Raw genomic sequence first — 26,099 nt, 5'->3', positions numbered from 1 at the left:
GACTCGGACTGCACCAGCAGCTCGGACGCGGAGCGCGCCAGCACGCCGTCCACCAGCGGCAGCAGCGCCGGGGAGCCGGGGGGCGGGGGGGCCCTGTACGGGTTCCTGGGCTCGGAGCTGGACGACAGCGAGAGCGAGCCTGACGAGCTGCTGGTGTACGCCGGGGCCTCCAGGGACCGCTGCTTCACCACCAAGAGGGTGAACATCCTGAGCAAGAACGGCACGGTGCGCGGCGTCAAGCACAAAGTGAGCGCCGGGCAGACGCTGTTCGAGAACCTGTCCACCTGCTGCGGGGTGAGTGCGGCTGACGGCGGGGTCTGGAGGGGTTAGCCGTCTGTAGGGTGGTAGTGAAAGGGTTAACCGTCTGTAGGGTGGTAGTGAAAGGGTTAACCGTCTGTAGGGTGGTAGTGAAAGGGTTAACCGGCTGTAGGGTGGTAGTGAAAGGGTTAACCGTCTGTAGTGTGGCAGTGAAAGGGTTAATTGAACTCGCCAAACATCTGCAGTCTTCCCTCTATCCCTGTTGTTGTTGTTGTTGTTGTTGTTGTTGTTGTTGTTGTTGTTGTCAACACCACCATTCCTCCTCAATCACTTCCATTCATAGAGGACAAAGTCTAAATATCATATTTCTGAATTATAAACAAACAATACAGCAATATTATTATATTATAATAATAATATAATTCGTTTTTCTGAGTCAAAGGTACTTGTTTTTTTTTGAGCTAATATTGCCGTTTTCAAATTATAGTAGTAGAGTATATTAGGAACTATTTCTTACTTGAGGTGTAGTTTGACCAACTGTCAACTTTTCACAGAATGTTTAGAATCTTTCTTCCAGCAAAAGGCAGCAGGTAACCATGGTAACCACTCCTCATACATCCCATGCAGGGCAAAGATACACAGCTCACTCAAACCTTTACAACAAACTGACCGGATCTGCTTTTAATTTTCAAAGGCAATACATCTGTGAATGAAGACACATCAAATGTCAAAACAAACACTTACCTTCGACTCAGAATTATCTTTTTTATTGAAATCTTATACAGCAGCAGTTTGTTTATACTTCAGAAGTATGATATTTAGACATGGTCCTCAAAATGAATGGAAGTGAATGAGGAGCCTGACACCTGGGAGGAATGGTGGTGTTGACGGACATGTAGATGCTCTTATATAGAGGTAAGACTGTTGAAACTTGACAAGTTCTACTAAAGTGAATTATCCCTTTAAGGGTGATAGATATGTAATGTGTAACATTTATTCTGCTGTTTTTGAGAGAACTTCCTGAAGCACATTAATCACGTTAAGCTCTTTAACCCTTTCAGGTGTCAATTTTTTCGGATGATTTTGTCCGAATCCTATCTTGGAATTCAATGATGTACGATCCGTCTGTGTTGATCAAAATGACACCGTTGCTGGGCGTGACCTTAATGTCTCTTTCCAGTCAAAGTGTCCTTTGACTCGAGTCCCGGTTACACGTACATCTACACGACACGCTATTCTTATTCATGACGGGGATGAAAGACCACAAGAGAGGACAAGGTCGCCGGACAATGAAAGATTAATGACACATTTGGTTAAGTGATTTTCAAGGACAGAGCTAATCAGGTTAATGAATTCTCAGGACTTTCTAGTTTCCCCTTCAGCAGGACCCGTCTGTTCTTAGGATCCGTCTGTTCTTATGACCTGTCTGTTCTTATGACCCGTCTGTTCTTATGACCCGTCTGTTCTTATGACCCGTCTGTTCTTATGACCCGTCTGTTCTTATGACCCGTCTGTTCTTATGACCCGTCTGTTCTTATGACCTGTCTGTTCTTATGACCCGTCTGTTCTTATGACCCGTCTGTTCTTATGACCCGTCTGTTCTTATGACCTGTCTGTTCTTATGACCCGTCTGTTCTTATGACCCGTCTGTTCTTATGACCCGTCTGTTCTTATGACCCGTCTGTTCTTATGACCTGTCTGTTCTTATGACCCGTCTGTTCTTATGACCCGTCTGTTCTTATGACCCGTCTGTTCTTATGACCCGTCTGTTCTTATGACCCGTCTGTTCTTATGACCCGTCTGTTCTTATGACCTGTCTGTTCTTATGACCCGTCTGTTCTTATGACCCGTCTGTTCTTATGACCCGTCTGTTCTTATGACCTGTCTGTTCTTATGACCCGTCTGTTCTTATGACCCGTCTGTTCTTATGACCTGTCTGTTCTTATGACCCGTCTGTTCTTAGGATCCGTCTGTTCTTATGACCTGTCTGTTCTTAGGACCTGTCTGTCTGTTCTTATGACCTGTCTGTTCTTATGACCCGTCTGTTCTTATGACCCGTCTGTTCTTATGACCCGTCTGTTCTTATGACCTGTCTGTTCTTATGACCTGTCTGTTCTTATGACCCGTCTGTTCTTATGACCTGTCTGTTCTTATGACCTGTCTGTTCTTATGACCCGTCTGTTCTTATGACCTGTCTGTCTGTTCTTATGACCTGTCTGTTCTTAGGAGTCGTCTGTTCTTAGGACCTGTCTGTTCTTAGGTACCAGCAGGGTCCATAGAGGCACTGTGGGAACAGACGGCTCTTAGTGCTCAGCGCTCTGCGGGCGAGAAGCCAAGGAGCTGCTGGCGTTGACGGTTCTTAAGTGGGATTACTCAGGCAGAGGGTGATCTTGATGAGCCCATGGGTCTTACTGTAAAACGGTCAAAGTGAGAAGCTAAGTCTTGAATCATCACAGTGGCTGTGAAACTCTGTCAAGTTCAATGTTGTTGTACATACAGTAAACATAGTTCAACACTGGCTTGTTCTACCTTCTGTCTCAGTGAGTCTTGTGTTGGTAAGAGAGGTGGTTCTGATCTTGTTCTACCTTCTGTCTCAGTGAGTCTTGTGTTGGTAAGAGAGGTGGTTCTGACCTTGTTCTACCTTCTGTCTGAGTGAGTCTTGTGTTGGTAAGAGGGGTGGTTCTGACCTTGTTCTACCTTCTGTCTGAGTGAGTCTTGTGTTGGTAAGAGGGGTGGTTCTGGTCTTGTTCTACCTTCTGTCTCAGTGAGTCTTGTGTTGGTAAGAGGGGTGGTTCTGACCTTGTTCTACCTTCTGTCTGAGTGAGTCTTGTGTTGGTAAGAGAGGTGGTTCTGACCTTGTTCTACCTTCTGTCTCAGTGAGTCTTGTGTTGGTAAGAGGGGTGGTTCTGGTCTTGTTCTACCTTCTGTCTCAGTGAGTCTTGTGTTGGTAAGAGGGGTGGTTCTGACCTTGTTCTACCTTCTGTCTCAGTGAGTCTTGTGTTGGTAAGAGGGGTGGTTCTGATCTTGTTCTACCTTCTAGAGTCTTGTGTTGGTAAGAGGGTTGGTTCTGACCTTGTTCTACCTTCTGTCTCAGTGAGTCTTGTGTTGGTAAGAGGGGTGGTTCTGAACACTTTCACAAACTGACGGTACATTAGGTAGGCAGTGTTCCTGACTGCCCCACAGAGTAAAACACTTCCACACACTGTCTGACAGCACATTAGGTAGGCAGTGTTCCTGGCTCCAAAAAGCACAGCTAATTGATCAATCAAAGCTAATAGGGAGGTGTAGTCTGACGTCACTGGTTGTTCCACCCGTATAGGGATTTATCATTGGGAAAATGGATTATCGGCTATTGTAACAATTCTGCCGCATGGACATTGGCAAGCTTTCCATTTTTGCACAAAATGAGTTCCCTTCTACCACTAACATGATTGTTTAAGCATTTTTGGTTGAAACAAAGGTAGTTATAAGGTTTTTAATTTGTCGTAAAAAAGAACTACAATTACCACTAGGCAGCCTGTTGTTCAGTACACAGCGCTATTGGTCTGTTAGGCTGTCGCCTTATCCCCGTCACGGGTCATAGTACCAAGCTAGCTAGCTAACGTTAACGTTACCCCGCTAAATGCTATTATGTAGTGCTCATTATGTTTACTGTCGTGAACCATTTTAAATCGGGGCATGTAGAGGAGTTACGGGAGCGAGTAAAATGTGCAGGTCCTCTTCTCAGACCTGTAGGGCAAAGCACTGCATGCATCATGCCAGCTAGCAAGCTAGCTAGCTACACGCCACGGCATGTTGATACGATAGTAGCCCCTTTCGTGACTGTGATGCACTCTGTGCATCACAGTCACGAAAGGGGCTACCACGATAGCTAACTAACGTTAACGTTACAAGCTCAAACACCTTATAACTACTACTGTCATGTGCATAAGTTCCCTGGCAGAATACTTTGTTTGTGAGGACAAAGGTATACAAAGAGAAGAGAACCATTTTAAATCGGGGCATGTTAGGAGTTTCGGGAATGCTAGCTAGCTAACTTAGCTACTAACGTTATAAACTATACACAATATGTACAACGACACAATGATTTACATTAGTATTTACAGTGATTTAATATGCAGTGAAATAACCTTATACGATTTAAATTATAAATACAAATATGGTAACGTGGTTATGGCTTTTACAAATAGTGGTTAGCTTTAGAGATAAATGGCTATGATCACGGAGCACTAGTGTTGGGTGAAACAGATACTAGCCACAGATTCAGGGTCAGTTATTTTCCCATTGTACGAATTGTTAAGCTTATGGAATGTAAAGGAAATCTGATCCTAGGTCTGTGACTGACTACAGGCAGGAGGCAGGCTACGCTGTGGTGACGTCAGTCAGCAGCGCCAAAATAGCAGTGTAGTTTCCCAGCGAACGAAAACATAAACGTTGTTATTTTGCTACCTTTACAATTAATTGCAAATATTTTCATGTTGAGCTATAGATTGTGGATAAATACGCACAGAAAGGTACACCATGCCAACATTAATGCTTTATTTATCTAAGAAGGTTAACCCTTTCACTACCACACTACAGACGTTTAACACTTTCACTACCACACTACAGATGGTTAACCCTTTCACTACCACACTACAGAAGGTTAACCCTTTCACTACCACACTACAGACGGTTAACACTTTCACTACCACACTACAGAAGGTTAACCCTTTCACTACCACACTACAGACGGTTAACCCTTTCACTACCACACTACAGACGGTTAACCGTCTGTAGTGTGGTAGTGAAAGGGTTAAACACCAGAAAACCTCGTGAAAATCACCTCCCCTCCGTCCTCTCCTTCCCAACAGCTGGAGTTATCGGTGGAGTTCGGCCGGATCGTGATCTACACGACGAGCTTCCGCGTGGTGAGGACCACCTTCGAGCGCTGCGAGCTGGTCCGGAAGATCTTCCAGAACCACAGGATGAAGTTCGTGGAGAAGAACATCGCGCTGGACAGCGAGTACGGCAAGGAGCTGGAGGAGCGCTGCAGGCGCGTGGGAGAGCCGCCCTCGCTACCCGTGGTGTTCATCGATGGACACTACCTCGGGGTCAGTCAGTCTCCAGTTCACCCTTTCACTACCACACTACAGAAGGTTAACCCTTTCACTACCACACTACAGAAGCTTAACCTTTCACTACCACACTACAGAAGGTTAACCCTTTCACTACCACACTACAGAAGCTTAACCTTTCACTACCACACTACAGAAGGTTAACCCTTTCACTACCACACTACAGAAGGTTAACCTTTCACTACCACACTACAGAAGGTTAACCTTTCACTACCACACTACAGAAGGTTACCCTTTCACTACCGCACTACAGGTTAACCTTTCACTACCACACTACAGAAGGTTAACCTTTCACTGCCACACTACAGAAGGTTAACCTTTCACTACCACACTACAGAAGGTTAACCTTTCACTGCCACACTACAGAAGGTTAACCTTTCACTACCACATTACAGAAGGTTAACCTTTCACTACCACACTACAGAAGGTTAACCTTTCACTGCCACACTACAGACGGTTAACCTTTCACTACCACACTACAGAAGGTTAACCTTTCACTACCACACTACAGAAGGTTAACCTTTCACTACCACACTACAGAAGGTTAACCTTTCACTACCACACTACAGAAGGTTAACCTTTCACTACCACACTACAGAAGGTTAACCCTTTCACTACCACACTACAGAAGGTTAACCCTTTCACTACCACACTACAGAAAGTTTACCCTTTCACTACCACACTACAGAAGGTTAACCTTTCACTACCACACTACAGAAGGTTAACCCTTTCACTACCACACTACAGAGGGTTAACCCTTTCACTACCACACTACAGAGGGTTAACCCTTCCACTACCACACTACAGAAGGTTAACCCTTTCACTGCCACACTACAGACGGTTAACCCTTTCACTACCACACAACAGAAGGTTAACCCTTTCACTACCACTACAGAAGGTTAACCATTTCACTACCACACTACAGAAGGTTAACCTTTCACTACCACACTACAGAAGGTTAACCCTTCCACTACCACACTACAGAAGGTTAACCCTTTCACTGCCACACTACAGACGGTTAACCCTTTCACTACCACACAACAGAAGGTTAACCCTTTCACTACCACTACAGAAGGTTAACCATTTCACTACCACACTACAGAAGGTTAACCTTTCACTACCACACTACAGAAGGTTAACCTTTCACTACCACACTACAGAAGGTTAACCTTTCACTACCACACTACAGAAGGTTAACCTTTCACTACCACACTACAGAAGGTTAACCTTTCACTACCACACTACAGAAGGTTACCCTTTCACTACCGCACTACAGGTTAACCTTTCACTACCACACTACAGAAGGTTAACCTTTCACTGCCACACTACAGAAGGTTAACCTTTCACTACCACACTACAGAAGGTTAACCTTTCACTGCCACACTACAGAAGGTTAACCTTTCACTACCACATTACAGAAGGTTAACCTTTCACTACCACACTACAGAAGGTTAACCTTTCACTGCCACACTACAGACGGTTAACCTTTCACTACCACACTACAGAAGGTTAACCTTTCACTACCACACTACAGAAGGTTAACCTTTCACTACCACACTACAGAAGGTTAACCTTTCACTACCACACTACAGAAGGTTAACCTTTCACTACCACACTACAGAAGGTTAACCCTTTCACTACCACACTACAGAAGGTTAACCCTTTCACTACCACACTACAGAAAGTTTACCCTTTCACTACCACACTACAGAAGGTTAACCTTTCACTACCACACTACAGAAGGTTAACCCTTTCACTACCACACTACAGAGGGTTAACCCTTTCACTACCACACTACAGAGGGTTAACCCTTCCACTACCACACTACAGAAGGTTAACCCTTTCACTGCCACACTACAGACGGTTAACCCTTTCACTACCACACAACAGAAGGTTAACCCTTTCACTACCACTACAGAAGGTTAACCATTTCACTACCACACTACAGAAGGTTAACCTTTCACTACCACACTACAGAAGGTTAACCCTTCCACTACCACACTACAGAAGGTTAACCCTTTCACTGCCACACTACAGACGGTTAACCCTTTCACTACCACACAACAGAAGGTTAACCCTTTCACTACCACTACAGAAGGTTAACCATTTCACTACCACACTACAGAAGGTTAACCTTTCACTACCACACTACAGAAGGTTAACCTTTCACTACCACACTACAGAAGGTTAACCTTTCACTACCACACTACAGAAGGTTAACCTTTCACTGCCACACTACAGAAGGTTAACCTTTCACTACCACACTACAGAAGGTTAACCCTTTCACTACCACACTACAGAAGGTTAACCCTTTCACTACCACACTACAGAAAGTTTACCCTTTCACTACCACACTACAGAAGGTTAACCTTTCACTACCACACTACAGAAGGTTAACCCTTTCACTACCACACTACAGAGGGTTAACCCTTTCACTACCACACTACAGAGGGTTAACCCTTCCACTACCACACTACAGAAGGTTAACCCTTTCACTGCCACACTACAGACGGTTAACCCTTTCACTACCACACAACAGAAGGTTAACCCTTTCACTACCACTACAGAAGGTTAACCATTTCACTAGCACATTACAGAAGGTTAACCTTTCACTAGCACATTACAGAAGGTTAACCATTTCACTACCACATTACAGAAGGTTAACCTTTCACTACCACATTACAGAAGGTTAACCTTTCACTACCACATTACAGAAGGTTAACCCTTTCACTACCACACTACAGAAGGTTAACCTTTCACTACCACACTACAGACGGTTATTGAAATGGGTAACACTTTGTCATGTGGCAGTGAAAGGGTTAACCTTCTGTGGTGTGGTAGTGAAAGGGTTAACCTTCTATAGTGTGGTAGCGAAAGGGTTAACCTTCTGTAGTGTGGTGGTGAAAGGGTTAACCGTATGTAGTGTGATAGTGAAAGGGTTAACTGTCTGTAGTGTCGTAGTGAAAGGGTTAACCTTCTGTAGTGTGGTAGTGCAAGGGTTAACCGTCTGTAGTGTGGTAGTGAAAGGGTTAACACTTTGTCGTGTGGCAGTGAAATGGTTAACCTTCTATAGTGTGGTAGTGAAAGGGTTAACACTTTGTCGCGTGGTAGTGCAAGGGTTAACCCTTCTGTAGTGTGGCAGTGAAAGGGTTAAAGCCCAACTTGCAGGTTAAACCCTACTGATCAATTATGGGTAGTTTACATCATTGGTATATAATTTCACTATTTATTTTTTTCCATTTGACGCCGGAAATGCCACTCAGAAAGGGTTAAAAAAAGTCCACGCACGAATAACATGCACGAGCAAATTAAAAAGCTTATCAGAGCTATCAGGACCATGACGTCACGTGGGGTATCTTTCCCCTACTTCTGATCCACTACAAGGAGTTTTGACGAGTGCAGAAAGCTATTTCCTTGATCCAAATGGACGCCTTACAAGACGCAAATGGGTTTAATCGTCGGAGACTTTGATGGACCAGCTACAACTGGTTGAAACAAGATAGTTATAATGTTTTTAATGTCGTAAAAAAAGAACTACATGGCCCACTAGGCAGCCTGTTGTTCAGTACAGCAGCGCTACTGGTCTGTGGGCTGTCGCCTGATCCCCGGGTCATAGTATCAAGCTGGCTATATGGCTCTGGCTAACGTTACCCCGCTAACGTTAGCATTATGTCTACTGTCGTGAACCATTTTAAATCGGGGCATGTAAAAGAGTTTTGGGAACGAGTAAAATGTGCAGGTCCTCTTCTCAGACCTGTGGGGCAAAGCACTGCACACGCATCATGCAAGCTACGTTAGCTACACGTCGCGGCATGTTGATACGATAGCCCCTTTAGCTGCACTCGGTGCATATGTACAACGACACAATGATCAAACACCTTATAACTACTGTAACTGAGGGGTTACAAAACCCTGACTGTATTAAAGATTGTGATAGATTAAACCACTACTACATATTATTATTACTTGCCAGACAGTACAGTTAAATATGGCAGACACTCAATAGACGGCACAGTGACAAAGAGATAACGTTTACAGTATTTTATTATCAATGTCAAATATACAACTGAGAATTATTTGGTCGCTCTTTTATGGCGAATGATATTAGAATGTCAGAGTATCAAAGTCAGTGGGAATGATTAATTCCTAGGCTAATAATACTAGACCGGAACGCTGCATGGCGTGAGATGGCGATATAGGGGCAAACGAGGGTATAGCTGGAGACTGGTGATTTCCCCCACGGAGTGGTAAGCTCCAGAGGATTGAAGAATAGGCGGATACTCCGGCTTGTCACTGAAGAAAGGGGGTCTCATACGGATCCGGTCCTTGTAATCCAAGTGCTCGATAGCAGGGTAATAGCTCTTAATCCAATGCCCGACGGCAGTGATGATAGCTAGCTAGCTTCGTCCTCGAAGCTAGCCCGATGCAGATCTTCAGGTGTAGTTAAATCCAAACGACAATGGTATTAACGATGCTCTTCTCCACGGTACTACGTTTGCACAATTCACTATAATCCACCAACAATGGTTCTACAATATCAAGGTCGTATCTAAGGAGCTACTAGTTATCCGTAACGATACACCGCGGTAGGTTCCACTGCTCACATGTCCAATAGTTCTGCTGCTAGGTTCACCTCGTGTTCTGATACTAATTAGGTTAAGTCCGCACACACTTGCTAAGGTTCACACTAGTTACTAGGTTCACGCTTCACTTCACGTTACTGTTGCACACCGAACTTCGAACGAACTGCTGCTGCACACTACATTAGGTCGAACACTTCACTCTGCTACTAGACGAACTGCTGCTGCTTGCGCCTTCCACAATATATACTTAGAGTGCTTTCTAGGGCGCAACCGAATCTCTTGTCCGGAATCAATGCGCTGGCCAAGGGCATGTCTCAACTTGTCCAGACTCGTCTTTGAACTTGTCTAGGGGGCGCGACTGTTGGCGCCGCCAGTGCCAAGGGCGTTGTCCAATGAGGAAAGCGAACAATGCTATGATTCAAACGGAGGCTTAAAGGTATATAGCTTATATATATAAATAATATACAAGTTATATAAAATAATAAACGTAGATTCTCAGTGTTAATCTGGCCCTTCACAACAGCCGCCTCCTAATTAGTCCGCACCTAATTAGTAAATAAATGGGCACAGATTAATATTAGTGTCCAGTCAACTTCTCCATACTTTGTTATGAGGAGTTGGAACAATCTACAAAGTCAGTGGGTCATGGTCGTCGTCAGGGGAGTCAGGGATCTCCGGCAGCTCTATCAACTTAGCTACAGGTCGGGTGTAAGTCCGCCCTTGGACGATGACTTCTGCCGCTCTGACCTTCCCATCGGAACCAGTAATCACTCTGCTCACACGGCCGACCGGCCACGTAGCTCGGGGTAGTGACTGGTCTATTATCATTACGACTGTATCCACTTTCAAGTTGTCCCTGTCTTTAACCCACTTCTGACGGGCTGGAAGGGATGGTAGGTAGCGTAGGAGGAAGCGGGTCCAAGATTGGTCGGCCAGTACTTGGCTGTGTCTCCACATCCCCCTTGCTTTCATCTCGTCCTGTCTGTACACCGTCTGAGCAAGGGCCGGGTCCGGCCGCCCCATCAAGAGGTAGTTTGGGGTGATGGGTTCGATGTCAGCTACGTCGCTTGGAGCGTAGCTGAGGGGCGTGGAGTTCAGAACTCCCTCTTCTTGAGCCCTCAGGTAGGCCACTATTCCGTACGCCACCTCTGAGGCGTCGCTGAAGACGTGCAGGTCTGTCTGACCCTTCTCCAGTCGCACGGTGGGGGGGGAGTGACTCCGCGGGATGGCCACCTCGCGGAGTGAGATAAGTTCACCCTCCCACTCTCTCCATGGGGTAGCTAGGTACTCGGGTATGGGGTCTTCCCAGCCCTGCTCCTTGGCCCACGGTTCTCTCACAGGCATCTTCGTCCGCTTCAAGAGTGGGGTTGCGTGTCTGAACACTCCGTCGACCTTGACTCTCGTAGTCTTCTGATCTAGTAGAGCGATGGCGTACTTGTCCTCTTTGGGCCGAACCATCTTGCGTTCGGTCCTGAATGGCATCGCGTCTAATGTCCATAGCCTCTCAACGGGCTGTAAGAGAGTGTGGTCTGTGTCGCTCACCTTGGTGTAAAGGCAGCGTGTGGTCGTTGGTTGGCTGGCAGGTCCGTAGAGGGGGCCCTGGAGCGTCCACCCCAGTCAGGTCTTAACCGCGGCTGGGCATCCTTTGGGTCCGATGTGGGCCGCCTTGATTGGGACAATGAGGTCCGCGTGGTCGGAGCCAATGAGTAGGGTCGGTGTAGCTCCGCTGATGAGCGGTATGGGCAGTAGGCGTAGGTGGTCGTACTTCTCCATCAGCTGTGGGATGGGGTAATCGTAGCTTGACAGACCTATGTCGTCGCTCATGAGCGCCTTGCTGATGCTGTACCGCTTCTCAGGGTGGTCGATCGCTGCTATGGTGAACGAGACGTTTTCACCTTTTATTGTCTTTAAGTCTCGACTAATGGTACGGAGGGTCATCGTCTCCTCTGGGCCCCGCAGGTCCAACTGGGTCGCGGCGGAGGCGAGGAGGAGTGTCTTCTCCGACCCGTCGTCGAGGACGGCGTAGGTGTCGAGTACCTTGTCTCCGTGGCTGAGGAGTACTCGTACTACCTTGATGAGCACTCTGGGGCTCCCACTATACGCGGGGTCGATGTGGAGCACTTCTGTTGGTGAGTTGCCTTGTAGAGCTAATCTTTGCTTGTGGACCTTGCGCAGTGATTCGCAGTAAGCGGCGTCATGCGTGTTAGCCTTAAGCCGCTGATCCATTTCGGCGGGGGTCAGTTTCTTGTGGTCGTCGCACTGTGACAGCCAGTGTCCGCCGTGGCAGTAAAAACATGTGATCTTCCATTCCTCTTTGGCGGGAGGGTTGTGACTCGTCTGTGGTGACACCGACTCGGCCTGGTACATCACTGTGATGGGCCTACTTTGGTCTCCTGGTGGGCGCTTGTTGGACTCGTGCAGTACTTCGAGGTGGGCGCCGTCACACTTGCCGCACCTTTTCTTGAGGCGGCACTCAGCTGCCATGTGGCCGCGCGCGCAGCGGAAGCAGCGGCGGTTATCTTTAAGCCACTGACTTATTTCGGCTGTAGTCAGTCCTTTGAAGGCGTCGCACTGTGACAGCCAGTGTTCACTGTCGCAGTATTGGCAGGCAGCCTTCCATTTCTCCTTGGCGTGGGGGTTGTGACTCGTCTGCCGTGACACCGCCTCGGCCTGGTGCATCACGGTTATGGGCCGGCTTTGGTCTTTAAACCTTCTCGGTCCCTCTTTAGTGTTAGAGCCGCCCCACGCGAAGATGTCGATCCGTAGACTGCTGACCTCTCTGGCTAGGAAGTCAGCAAGGTCTAGGAGTGATTGTTCTGGGCAGTTGGGGTCACGGTGATCTCTTTGCCGCCGAAAACGTTCTTGGGGGATGGGGGGAGCTTCTCTAATATCCGCTCCACGTTGGAGTTGGCGTACAACTCGTACATCCCCTTCTCCTTTTGTGACCCGAGCATCCCTACCAGGGATTGTACTTTAATGGATAGGTCATCCAGGGCTCGATTGTCTTTAGCTGGGGGGAGACGTTCAATCTCCTGTATCTCCTGAATGACATAGTCCCATGTACGTCCGTAACGCGCGTCGAGGGCCACCAGGGCATCAGAGTAGGGAGTCTGTGAGTTAGAGTATGCCAGCCCTATGTTGTGCGCTCTGGTTACTTTGAGGTGCTTGAGGAGGATGGCATATTTGTAGGACTCGTCCTGTACTCCGGACATAATGGTCTCTAAACACATGCGCAGTTCGGTATACTGCGCTCTGTCTTCACGCGTAAAGTCTGGGAATGTGGGTGTCCCAATGTAGGATGCCATGGATGGCTGTGACACTGATGCGCGTAGGGGGAGAGGCCTCCTTGGCGAGTCTCCCCGTACGTGGGGTCGTGGGTTCGTGCTGGGTGGGAACCAGAGGCCGGGCCCCCAGGTACTGCTCCTCGGTGCTGTCTGTTGCTCAAACTCACCCCTGGGACGGGTTGGGGGTTCGTAACGCAGCGTGTCGGGGCTGAGATCGGGGCTGCACTGTTCCTCCTGGTCTGAGATGGGTTCGTGCGTGTGGGCTTTATGTCCTCCCTCGTCCTCCGCTAGGCTTTGTAGTCGCTTGGTTAGTTTCTCGGCGACGTAAGCAGGTTCTTCCCGTTGGCTGGGTCCCGTGTAGATTGGTCGGGGAGGGGAAGGTGCCCTCGACCCTTGTCGTGATGATCTCCGGGAGCTCCGGGTGGAGGAGTGGGGAGTCACCCTCTGGAGCGCTTGCTCCATCATTTGCGCCTGCAGACGGTCTCGTTCCGCCTCGCGCTGGGCATTGGCTGCGTCGCGCTGTGCCTCGCGTTGCGCATTGGCGCGGTCTCGCTGGATGTTTTCTTCAGCCTGGAGGCGCCTCTCTTCCAGTCTAGAATGTTCACGCTCACTCTGTAGGCGGTTACGCTCACTCTCTTGTTGCGCTTGGAGACGTTCTCTTTCCAGTCTAGAATGTTCACGCTCACTCTGTTGTTGCGCCTGGAGGCGGTCACGCTCACCCTGGAGGCGGTCTCTTTCGGTTGAAGCTGTCAGCGTGGCGATCAGGACTTGCGCTAGCCTCTGGTCGGCCTCGCTTGGGGATGACGCTGATGATGGTGATCTGGAGTTGACAGGGCTTGGCGTTGACCTATTCTCTTTACGCGCTCCGAGGTCCATCTCGGGGGCGCTGTATTTTATCTTCTCCCGCGCTCCGAGGTCCATCTCGGAGGCGCGGTACTCTTTGCTCTGGTGCGCGCCGAGGTCCATCTCGGGGGCGCGTTCTTTATCCTCTGGCGCTCCGAGGTCCATCTCGGGGGCGCGTTCTCTATCTTCTGGCGCTCCGAGGTCCATCTCGGTGGCGCGTGGTCATTGGGCATAGTCAAGTCATGTCCCGCTTGTCCCCCCCCGTGAGCTAAGTCAGTTTCGCTTAAACCAGCTTGGGTCTCTACCAGTGGGGCCGACAGGTCGATAAGGTTGGGCATACTTAAGCTACTAATTTTATCCGTGCTTAACGTCTTTTTAGATAAGCTAGGAGGTAGATCTACAGCGTAGTCCTCCAAGTGTGGAGGGGGCTGACGCTGGCGCCTAGGGCGCTCTAGTTTGGGAGAGCCGTTTGGAGAGTGTCCGCCGCTGGCCATATTATTATTAATATGATTAGTATTACTGATACCATCCGGCTCGAAGGACCAATTGTAACTGAGGGGTTACAAAACCCTGACTGTATTAAAGATTGTGATAGATTAAACCACTACTACATATTATTATTACTTGCCAGACAGTACAGTTAAATATGGCAGACACTCAATAGACGGCACGTGACAAAGAGATAACGTTTACAGTATTTTATTATCAATGTCAAATATACAACTGAGAATTATATGGTCTTTTATGGCGAATGATATTAGAATGTCAGAGTATCAAAGTCAGTGGGAATGATTAATTCCTAGGCTAATAATACTAGACCGGAACGCTGCATGGCGTGAGATGGCGATATAGGGGCAAACGAGGGTATAGCTGGAGACTGGTGATTTCCCCCACGGAGTGGTAAGCTCCAGAGGATTGAAGAATAGGCGGATACTCCGGCTTGTCACTGAAGAAAGGGGGTCTCATACGGATCCGGTCCTTGTAATCCAAGTGCTCGATAGCAGGGTAATAGCTCTTAATCCAATGCCCGACGGCAGTGATGATAGCTAGCTAGCTTCGTCCTCGAAGCTAGCCCGATGCAGATCTTCAGGTGTAGTTAAATCCAAACGACAATGGTATTAACGATGCTCTTCTCCACGGTACTACGTTTGCACAATTCACTATAATCCACCAACAATGGTTCTACAATATCAAGGTTGTATCTAAGGAGCTACTAGTTATCCGTAACGATACACCGCGGTAGGTTCCACTGCTCACATGTCCAATAGTTCTGCTGCTAGGTTCACCTCGTGTTCTGATACTAATTACGTTAAGTCCACACACACTTGCTAAGGTTCACACTAGTTACTAGGTTCACGCTTCACTTCACGTTACTGTTGCACACCGAACTTCGAACGAACTGCTGCTGCACACTACATTAGGTCGAACACTTCACTCTGCTACTAGACGAACTGCTGCTGCTTGCGCCTTCCACAATATATACTTAGAGTGCTTTCTAGGGCGCAACCGACTCTCTTGTCCGGAATCAATGCGCTGGCCAAGGGCATGTTTCAACTTGTCCAGACTCGTCTTTGAACTTGTCTGGGGGGCGCGACTGTTGGCGCCGCCAGTGCCAAGGGCGTTGTCCAATGAGGAAAGCGAACAATGCTATGATTCAAACGGAGGCTTAAAGGTATATAGCTTATATATATAAATAATATACAAGTTATATAAAATAATAAACATAGATTCTCAGTGTTAATCTGGCCCTTCACAACAACTACTATTGTCGTGTCCATAAGTTCCCTGGCAGAATACTTGTGAGGACAAAGGTATACAAAGAGGAGAGAACCATTTTAATTCAGGCTTTGTTAGGAGTTTCAAGTTGTAATAATGTAAATCATTGTGTCATTGTACATATTGTGTATACAATGTTAGCTGCTAACGTTGTATACACAATATGTACAACGACACAATGATTTACATTATTACAAATATGGTAACGTGGTTGTGGCTGTTACAAATAGTGGTTAACTTTAGAGATGAATGGCTATGATCACGGAGCAATAGTGTTAGGTGAAACAGAGACTAGCTCCTCGGCTAGTAGTAGGCTCTCTGCTTCCTGCCACTACCTGCCTGTGACTCTCAGAGCCCCTCGCTGCCCTGCACCTGACATGACGTCAGCATTAAGATGCCACACGCACGCTATGAAACATGCAATTAAAATATGCATGTGTGTGGAGCTTGTGGTTTGGTCAACAAAATGTTTGATAAAAACGCTAAAACTAGGTCAATTTCGATAAATTTTTTTCCCCTCTTCATGAAAGTCAGCATTGGCCTAGTCACATTGTTTATTGAACAAAAATACAACCTGCAAGTTGGCCTTTAACCCTTCTGTAGTGTGGTAGTGAAAGGGTTATGGACCATTTGATACGATTCTGTCCCACGGAGCCCATCTGTGAAGATATTTATTTACATTTAGTGAAGTCAGCAAGAGGGGAATACAGGTTACATACGACTTCATCCAGAACTCCATAATAGAGGAGAGAGAGCGGAATAGTCATTTGTACACATTCTTTCACTGCAGTGAAGAAAATATTAGTCAAATTAAACTCTTCCCCATGTTTCTGGGGCCCCCCTGGACCCCTGTAAGGCCTGCTGAGGGCCCTGAACCCCACTCTGACCCCCTGTAAGGCTGAGGCCCTGAACCCCACTCTGACCCCTGTAAGGCTGAGGCCCTGAACCCCACTCTGACCCCCTGTAAGGCTGAGGGCCCTGAACCCCACTCTGACCCCCTGTAAGGCTGAGGCCCTGAACCCCACTCTGACCCCCTGTAAGGCTGAGGCCCCTGAACCCCACTCTGACCCCCTGTAAGGCTGAGGGCCCTGAACCCCACTCTGACCCCTGTAAGGCTGAGGCCCCTGAACCCCACTCTGACCCCCTGTAAGGCTGAGGGCCCTGAACCCCACTCTGACCCCTGTAAAGCTGAGGGCCCTGAACCCCACTCTGACCCCTGTAAGGCTGAGGCCCTGAACCCCACTCTGACCCCTGTAAGGCTGAGGCCCTGAACCCCACTCTGACCCCCTGTAAGGCTGAGGGCCCTGAACCCCACTCTGACCCCCTGTAAGGCTGAGGGCCCTGAACCCCACTCTGACCCCTGTAAGGCCTGCTGAGGCCCTGAACCCCACTCTGACCCCTGTAAGGCTGAGGCCCCTGAACCCCACTCTGACCCCCTGTAAGGCTGAGGGCCCTGAACCCCACTCTGACCCCTGTAAGGCTGAGGGCCCTGAACCCCACTCTGACCCCTGTAAGACTGAGGGCCCTGAACCCCACTCTGACCCCTGTAAGGCTGAGGCCCCTGAACCCCACTCTGACCCCCTGTAAGGCTGAGGGCCCTGAACCCCACTCTGACCCCTGTAAGGCTGAGGGCCCTGAACCCCACTCTGACCCCCTGTAAGGCTGAGGGCCCTGAACCCCACTCTGACCCCCTGTAAGACTGAGGGCCCTGAACCCCACTCTAACCCCCTGTAAGGCTGAGGCCCTGAACCCCACTCTGACCCCCTGTAAGGCTGAGGGCCCTGAACCCCACTCTGACCCCTGTAAGGCTGAGGCCCTGAACCCCACTCTGACCCCTGTAAGGCTGAGGCCCTGAACCCCACTCTGACCCCTGTAAGGCTGAGGCCCTGAACCCCACTCTGACCCCTGTAAGGCTGAGGCCCTGAACCCCACTCTGACCCCTGTAAGGCTGAGGGCCCTGAACCCCACTCTGACCCCTGTAAGGCTGAGGGCCCTGAACCCCACTCTGACCCCCTGTAAGGCTGAGGGCCCTGAACCCCACGCTGACCCCCTGTAAGGCTGAGGGCCCTGAACCCCACTCTGACCCCCTGTAAGGCTGAGGGCCCTGAACCCCACTCTGACCCCTGTAAGGCTGAGGGCCCTGAACCCCACTCTGACCCCCTGTAAGGCTGAGGGCCCTGAACCCCACTCTGACCCCTGTAAGGCTGAGGGCCCTGAACCCCACTCTGACCCCCTGTAAGGCTGAGGCCCTGAACCCCACTCTGACCCCCTGTAAGGCTGAGGCCCTGAACCCCACTCTGACCCCCTGTAAGGCTGAGGGCCCTGAACCCCACTCTGACCCCCTGTAAGGCTGAGGGCCCTGAACCCCACTCTGACCCCCTGTAAGGCTGAGGGCCCTGAACCCCACTCTGACCCCCTGTAAGGCTGAGGGCCCTGAACCCCACTCTGACCCCCTGTAAGGCTGAGGCCCCTGAACCCCACTCTGACCCCTGTAAGGCTGAGGCCCTGAACCCCACTCTGACCCCTGTAAGGCTGAGGGCCCTGAACCCCACGCTGACCCCCTGTAAGGCTGAGGGCCCTGAACCCCACTCTGACCCCCTGTAAGGCTGAGGCCCCTGAACCCCACTCTGACCCCTGTAAGGCTGAGGCCCCTGAACCCCACTCTGACCCCTGTAAGGCTGAGGGCCCTGAACCCCACTCTGACCCCCTGTAAGGCTGAGGGCCCTGAACCCCACTCTGACCCCCTGTAAGGCTGAGGGCCCTGAACCCCACTCTGACCCCTGTAAGGCTGAGGGCCCTGAACCCCACTCTGACCCCCTGTAAGGCTGAGGGCCCTGAACCCCACTCTGACCCCCTGTAAGGCTGAGGGCCCTGAACCCCACTCTGACCCCTGTAAGGCTGAGGGCCCTGAACCCCACTCTGACCCCTGTAAGGCTGAGGCCCTGAACCCCACTCTGACCCCTGTAAGGCTGAGGCCCTGAACCCCACTCTGACCCCCTGTAAGGCTGAGGGCCCTGAACCCCACTCTGACCCCTGTAAGGCTGAGGGCCCTGAACCCCACTCTGACCCCCTGTAAGGCTGAGGGCCCTGAACCCCACTCTGACCCCCTGTAAGGCTGAGGCCCTGAACCCCACTCTGACCCCTGTAAGGCTGAGGCCCCTGAACCCCACTCTGACCCCCTGTAAGGCTGAGGGCCCCTGAACCCCACTCTGACCCCCTGTAAGGCTGAGGCCCTGAACCCCACTCTGACCCCTGTAAGGCTGAGGGCCCTGAACCCCACTCTGACCCCCTGTAAGGCTGAGGGCCCCTGAACCCCACTCTGACCCCTGTAAGGCTGAGGGCCCTGAACCCCACTCTGACCCCCTGTAAGGCTGAGGGTCCTGAACCCCACTCTGACCCCCTGTAAGGCTGAGGGTCCTGAACCCCACTCTGACCCCCTGTAAGGCTGAGGCCCTGAACCCCACTCTGACCCCTGTAAGGCTGAGGCCCTGAACCCCACTCTGACCCCTGTAAGGCTGAGGGCCTGAACCCCACTCTGACCCCTGTAAGGCTGAGGCCCTGAACCCCAGGCTGAGAACCACTGGTGTAAATTAATTGAATACTTTATTGCCATAAAAAGACAAACAGCAGCAGAAACAGTTTTCTCCTCCTGTTTGGCCAAAGGTGCTTAACCCTTTCACTACCACACTACCAAAGGGTTAACCCTTTCACGGCGACAACACCGAAGGTTAACCCTTTCACTGCCACACAACAAAGGGTTAACCCTTTCACAACCACACTACAGAAGGTTAACCCTTTCACTACCACACTACAAACGGTTAACCCTTTCACTACCACACTACAGATGGTTAACTTCTGTAGTTCTGTAGTTAACCATCTGTAGTGTGGTAGTGAAAGGGTTGAATGAATGAATGAATGAATGAATAAATGAATGAATGAATGAACGAATGAATGAATGAATGAATGAATGAATGAATGAATGAATGAATGAATGAATGAATGAATGAATGAATGAATGAATGAATGAATGAAAACTTTATTTAACAGATTGCAGAATGGGTACAATACAGTACGGCTCAATACATACAATTGTTAAGGGGATGCAGACCTGAGAAAGACGTTTGTCTTGTTTCCATCAGGGTCCCCCATTTTCAATTCATATAGACATTTATGACATACACAACATACATGACATTTATGGCATAGGGACATATAGGTATTTACCTTCTGTAGTGTGGTGGGGAACTACCATAGAGACTGAAGGATCCTGAATGGGGAACTCACAACCACACTACATTTACATTTACATTTAGTCATTTAGCTGACGCTTTTATCCAAAGCGACTTACAAGTTCTGTACGACAAGTCATCAGGAAGGGCACAACTCTATCAGCTGAGTAACAATGTTCATCAAAGTGTTGAGTGCTACAGTGTAGGTTAGTATATTAGGACAAGTGCATGACAATAAGGTTAGTTAGGGTTAGACATTTATTATTATTATTTTTTTAAGATAATGGTTGAAGAAGTGTGTCTTTAGTCGACGGCGAAAGATTGGACGGGTTTCGGCTGTCCTAACTGGGGTGGGCAGTTCGTTCCACCATTGTGGGGCAAGGACTGAGAATAGGCGACTTCTCTTTGATGACCCTCCCGGAGCTCGGATAGGAGTAGGTCTGAGGTGGCCAGAAGATGCAGAGCGTAGGGGTCTTGAGGGTGTGTAGTTAGAGACCATTGACCGGAGGTAGGCGGGAGTGGTTCCCTTTGCTGCATGGTATGCCAGGTCGAGGGCCTTGAAGCGGATTCGTGCAGCAATGGGGAGCCAGTGCAGGTCCCTAAGAAGTGGGGTGACATGGGCCGACTTCGGTAGGTTTGAGATCAGGCGGGCAGCTGCGTTCTGGATGAGTTGAAGAGGCTTGGTGGCAGTGGCCGGGAGGCCAGCGAGCAGTGCGTTGCAGTAGTCGAGGCGGGAGATGACTGTTGATTGGATGAGGAGTTGGGTGGCTTCTTTTGTCAGGAAGGGGCGGATCCTTCTGACGTTGCTCAGGAGGAATATGCAGGTTCTGGTTGTCGCTGCGATGTGAGCAGAGCAGTTCAACTGGTCGTCGAGGACAACACCAAGGTTCTTGGCGGTCGGGGACACGGTCACAGCTGCATTCTCGACTGTGATGGAAAGGTCGGTCAAGGGAGAGGATTTGGCCGGCAATTGGAGCAATTCTGTTTTGCTTAGGTTCAGTTTGAGGTGGTTGGTCGTTATCCAGGCGGAGATGTCGGACAGACAGGCCGAGATCCGCTCAGAGACGTGGATATCTGAGGGAGGGAAGGAGAGGAAGAGTTGAGTATCATCGGCATAACAATGATACGAGAAGCCATGAGACGTGATAATGTTACCCAGTGATTTAGTGTAGAGGGAGCAGAGAAGGGGTCCTAGGACCGAGCCCTGGGGGACACCCGTCCGCAGGGGGCGGGTGGCCGACAGGGTTCCTCTCCATGACACTTGGTAGGAGCGGTCATTGAGGTATGATGTCAGCCATGTCAGCGCAGAGCCAGCCACTCCCATTCCTGTGACGGCCGCGAGGAGGATCTGATGGTTGACTGTGTCGAAGGCTGCAGCTAGATCTAGGAGAATCAGGACAGAGGAGAGGCCTTTCGCTTTTGCTAAGTGAAGTGCCTCTGTGACCACTATGAGGGCCGTTTCTGTGGAGTGGCCAGTCCGGAAGCCAGACTGATTAGGGTCTAGGAGGTCATTCTGTAAGAGATAAGCAGTAAGTTGGTTGGATACAGCACGTTCAAGTGTTTTACTACAGAAGGTTAACCCTTTCACTACCACACTACAAACGCTTAACCCTTTCACTACCACACTACAGATACAGTTAACCGTCTGTAGTGTGGTAGTCAAGTCAAGTCAAGTCAGTTTTATTTATATAGCACATTTACAAATGACTAACAGCCAAACCAAAGTGCTTCACAACATGGTAAAAAAAAACACATACAATGCAATAAAATACACTAGAATTACAAAAAAGGTAGAGTACAGTACATATAAGAAAGCAAGGGCAAAGTGTAAATAAAAGAGACAAGAAAATTAGATAAAAGTGCAGAGTGACAGCGGACATCATGTATAGATGCTAGGCTAACTCTGGTCAAAGGCCAGGGAGAAGAGGTGTGTTTTGAGCAAGGATTTAAAAACCTCTAGGCTCTGGGCAGATCTAATGTGGGGGGGGGGGGGCTGTTCCAGAGCCGAGGGGCAGCAGCAGCGAAGGCTCTGTCCCCCCTGGTTTTGAGCCTGGTCCTGGGCACCTCCAGCAGCAGCTGGTCAGCAGACCTTAGGGCTCTGGATGGGGTGTGGTGGTGCAGGAGCTCAACAAGGTACAGTGGAGCCAGCCCGTCAGTAAAAGTTTAAAGTCAATACGGAAACGGACGGGGAACCAGTGGAGAGAAGCCAGAACTAGTAAAAGGGTTAACCTTCTGTAGTGTGGTAGTGAACGGGTTAATGGGGAACTACCATAGAGACTGAAGGAGCCTGAGTGAGGAACTACCATAGAGACTGAAGGAGCCTGACTGAGGAACTACCATAGAGACTGAAGGAGGCTGACTGAAGAACTACCATAGAGACTGAAGGAGCCTGAGTGAGGAACTACCATAGAGACTGAAGGAGCCTGAATGAGGAACTACCATAGAGACTGAAGGAGCCTGAGTGAGGAACTATCATAGAGACTGAAGGAGCCTGAGTGAGGAACTACCATAGAGACTGAAGGAGCCTGACTGAGGAACTACCATAGAGACTGAAGGAGCCTGAGTGAGGAACTACCATAGAGACTGAAGGAGCCTGAATGAGGAACTACCATAGAGACTGAAGGAGCCTGAGTGAGGAACTACCATAGAGACTGAAGGAGCCTGAGTGAGGAACTACCATAGAGACTGAAGGAGCCTGAGTGAGGAACTACCATAGAGACTGAAGGAGCCTGAGTGAGGAACTACCATAGATACTGAAGGAGCCTGAATGAGGAACTACCATAGAGACTGAAGGCGCCTGAAGGAGGAACTACCATAGAGACTGAAGGAGCCTGAGTGAGGAACTACCATAGATACTGAAGGAGCCTGAAGGAGGAACTACCATAGAGACTGAAGGAGCCTGAGTGAGGAACTACCATAGATACTGAAGGAGCCTGAATGAGGAACTACCATAGAGACTGAAGGAGCCTGAAGGAGGAACTACCATAGAGACTGAATGAGCCTGAAGGAGGAACTACCATAGAGACTGAAGGAGCCTGAAGGAGGAACTACCATAGAGACTGAAGGAGCCTGAGTGAGGAACTACCATAGAGACTGAAGGAGCCTGAAGGAGGAACTACCATAGAGACTGAAGGAGCCTGAGTGAGGAACTACCATAGAGACTGAAGGAGCCTGAGTGAGGAACTACCATAGAGACTGAAGGAGCCTCAGTGAGGAACTACCATAGAGACTGAAGGAGCCTGAGTGAGGAACTACCATAGAGACTGAAGGAGCCTCAGTGAGGAACTACCATAGAGACTGAAGGAGCCTCAGTGAGGAACTACCATAGAGACTGAAGGAGCCTGAAGGAGGAACTACCATAGAGACTGAAGGAGCCTGAGTGAGGAACTACCATAGAGACTGAAGGAGCCTGAGTGAGGAACTACCATAGAGACTGAAGGAGCCTCAGTGAGGAACTACCATAGAGACTGAAGGAGCCTCAGTGAGGAACTACCATAGATACTGAAGGAGCCTGAAGGAGGAACTACCATAGAGACTGAAGGAGCCTGAGTGAGGAACTACCATAGAGACTGAAGGAGCCTCAGTGAGGAACTACCATAGAGACTGAAGGAGCCTCAGTGAGGAACTACCATAGAGACTGAAGGAGCCTGAAGGAGGAACTACCATAGAGACTGAAGGAGCCTCAGTGAGGAACTACCATAGAGACTGAAGGAGCCTGAAGGAGGAACTACCATAGAGACTGAAGGAGGTATACAGAGCAGTACTGACCTGAGGTTTATTTCGCAGGGTGCAGAGAAGATACTGGGTATGAATGAATCAGGAGAGCTTCAAGACCTTCTGACAAAAATCGAGGTACGTTGACTAATCTATAATTTCATCTATAATCTATAATTGATAACAAACGCCAAGGGATCATTTAGCTATACGAGTCATGTTGAGTTATCTGCTTGCTTTAAAACACGTTTATTTTATTTTGTTTAAGTTTGATTTTTAGATAGAAAATATGCTATTTTGAACTTCCTTAACCTACTATAAATCAGAATATAGATCTGTTTCACTCCAGTGTTTACCAACAACATAAAGAAATAATTATACAGCCACAAAAACAGTGAATACTGTTTAAAAATGTAAACGCATACAGTACCTGTTGTCTAGTGCTAGTGCTAGTATATGTCAGTCAACTAGAGAATGAAAACAATAATTTCCATTCATAAATCTTTGGTGGTGGGGCAACCCGTTTGGATCACAGACTGGGTCTTTAAAGCATGAATATGTTTAGTGTTGGATGTCTTGAATGATCTGCAATACTAATGTTATTCACGCTGGAATAATATAATTGGAAAATGACGAGTTATTCATCCTTTTTCTTTATCCAAACGGCGCAATAATAACAAAATGAAAACGTTCAGTCATTTTCATCATCAGCGATGCCTCAGTGAAGCGTGTGTTGAAAAGGTGCATCAATACATGACCATCAATAATGGAGGACCTGTTATTGATTCTGTTATTGATGGCAACACATGTGTTCAAACACACCAGCGCTGACTGATCACATCCCTCTGTGGGGCGAACGGAGGCGGTGTGAGCTGATCACATCCCTCTGACCTCTCGACCTCTCTGAGACACGGTCACGTAACTATGATACTGATGACCTGGCAATAATCTGGAGGTTACAAAACAAAAACAATAACAAAACAAACAAAAGAAAAAGCTTTAGAAAATCAGTGAGTCGTTGAAGTCATGCATCCCGACTCCTCTCTTGGCTATAAAAAAGCGCATGACCCCCAAAAAAGGTTGTAATAATAATAATAATAATAATAATAAACTTTATTTGTATTTTACATTTACATTTACATTTAGTCATTTAGCTGACGCTTTTATCCAAAGCGACTTACAAGTTCTGTACGACAAGCCATCAGGAAGGGCACAACTCTATCAGCTGAGTAACAATGTTCATCAAAGTGTTGAGTGCTACAGTGTAGGTTAGTTTATTAGGACAAGTGCATGACAGTATGGTTAGTTAGGGTTAGATTTTTTATTTTGTATAGCACTTTTCATAGAGAAATTGCAGTTCAAAGTGCTTCACAGCAGTAAAACATACAGGCATAAGCGAGCATAAAAAAGATAAAGAGGTAGTAAGGTAAATCACAGTTTTCCCTCTCTGTTCACGGTTTACGGTCATGCATGATGATTTAGCCTAGGGTTTGACTGGTGGCATGTGTTTAGTATGTATCCATGCATGCGTTCTAACGACACGCTTGTCTCCCCCTGGTGGGCCCAGAGGGTGCAGCACCCCCACACGTGCCAGACCTGTGGGGGCTTCGCCTTCATCCCGTGCCCCATGTGCCATGGCAGCAAGATGTCCGTGTTCCGGAACTGCTTCACGGACTCCTTCAAGGCCCTGAAGTGCACGTCGTGCAACGAGAACGGCCTGCAGCAATGTCTGACCTGCAGCCAATGAGGATGTCAAGTGCCTGACCCCTGACCCCGCCCCCTTTATGGACTGCAACAGAGTCAGTGAGATGTGACTCCGCGTGCACACACACACGCACACGCCAGGGCTTTTCTCCCATGGGCATTGTCAATAAAAAACAGCATTTGTAATAAAATCAATGAACAAGGTTTTTGTACGGGTACTATTTCTAAAGGTACACAGGGCCTCTGTAACGGGAGCCTGTGATTAGCATAAATCAGGCCACAGGCTGTCAGCGTCTCCAGTTAATCACGGTAGGAATGTGTCATCTAGCTCTGCTAGCAGGCCATTAAAATGCAGGACAAATCCTCATCTTAGATGAAGACGAGGCAGGAACGGTCCATGCAGAGACATTAAGTCTCTTTGTCTGTCCACTGAGAGGTGACTCTAAGATAAGATAAGATATTCCTTTATTGATCCCCTTGGGGAGATTCAGGCATCATAGCAGCGTGGGGGAGGGGGGAGGGGGGGTACAGGTAGTAGAAGACATGGTCCAGGTCACAGAATTATAGTACAGTGGGGAAGTACAAATAAGA

At 48.7% G+C, this 26,099-nt stretch overlaps 1 protein-coding gene across 1 annotated transcript in view; it reads left to right on the top strand.

Annotated features, from left to right (window-relative positions):
• Positions 1–25,551, top strand: part of grxcr1a (glutaredoxin and cysteine rich domain containing 1 a) — a gene marked incomplete at both ends in the record, with an annotated part of 25,872 nt that extends 321 nt beyond the window's left edge. Inside the window, 4 exons of the mRNA XM_084332146.1 lie at positions 1–294; positions 5,112–5,351; positions 23,877–23,942; positions 25,372–25,551. The exon at positions 1–294 is cut by the window's left edge and continues 321 nt beyond it. Of these exons, the coding sequence (XP_084188272.1) occupies positions 1–294; positions 5,112–5,351; positions 23,877–23,942; positions 25,372–25,551 (780 nt within the window). The remainder of the gene's footprint in view (positions 295–5,111; positions 5,352–23,876; positions 23,943–25,371) is intronic.
• Positions 25,552–26,099: the final 548 nt, after the last annotated feature.

This window comes from Notolepis coatsorum, assembly GCF_963971535.1.
Source record: "Notolepis coatsorum genome assembly, chromosome: 16".
NCBI classification, from domain to species: Eukaryota; Metazoa; Chordata; class Actinopteri; order Aulopiformes; family Paralepididae; genus Notolepis; species Notolepis coatsorum.
This window is presented reverse-complemented; position numbering and strand designations above follow the sequence as displayed.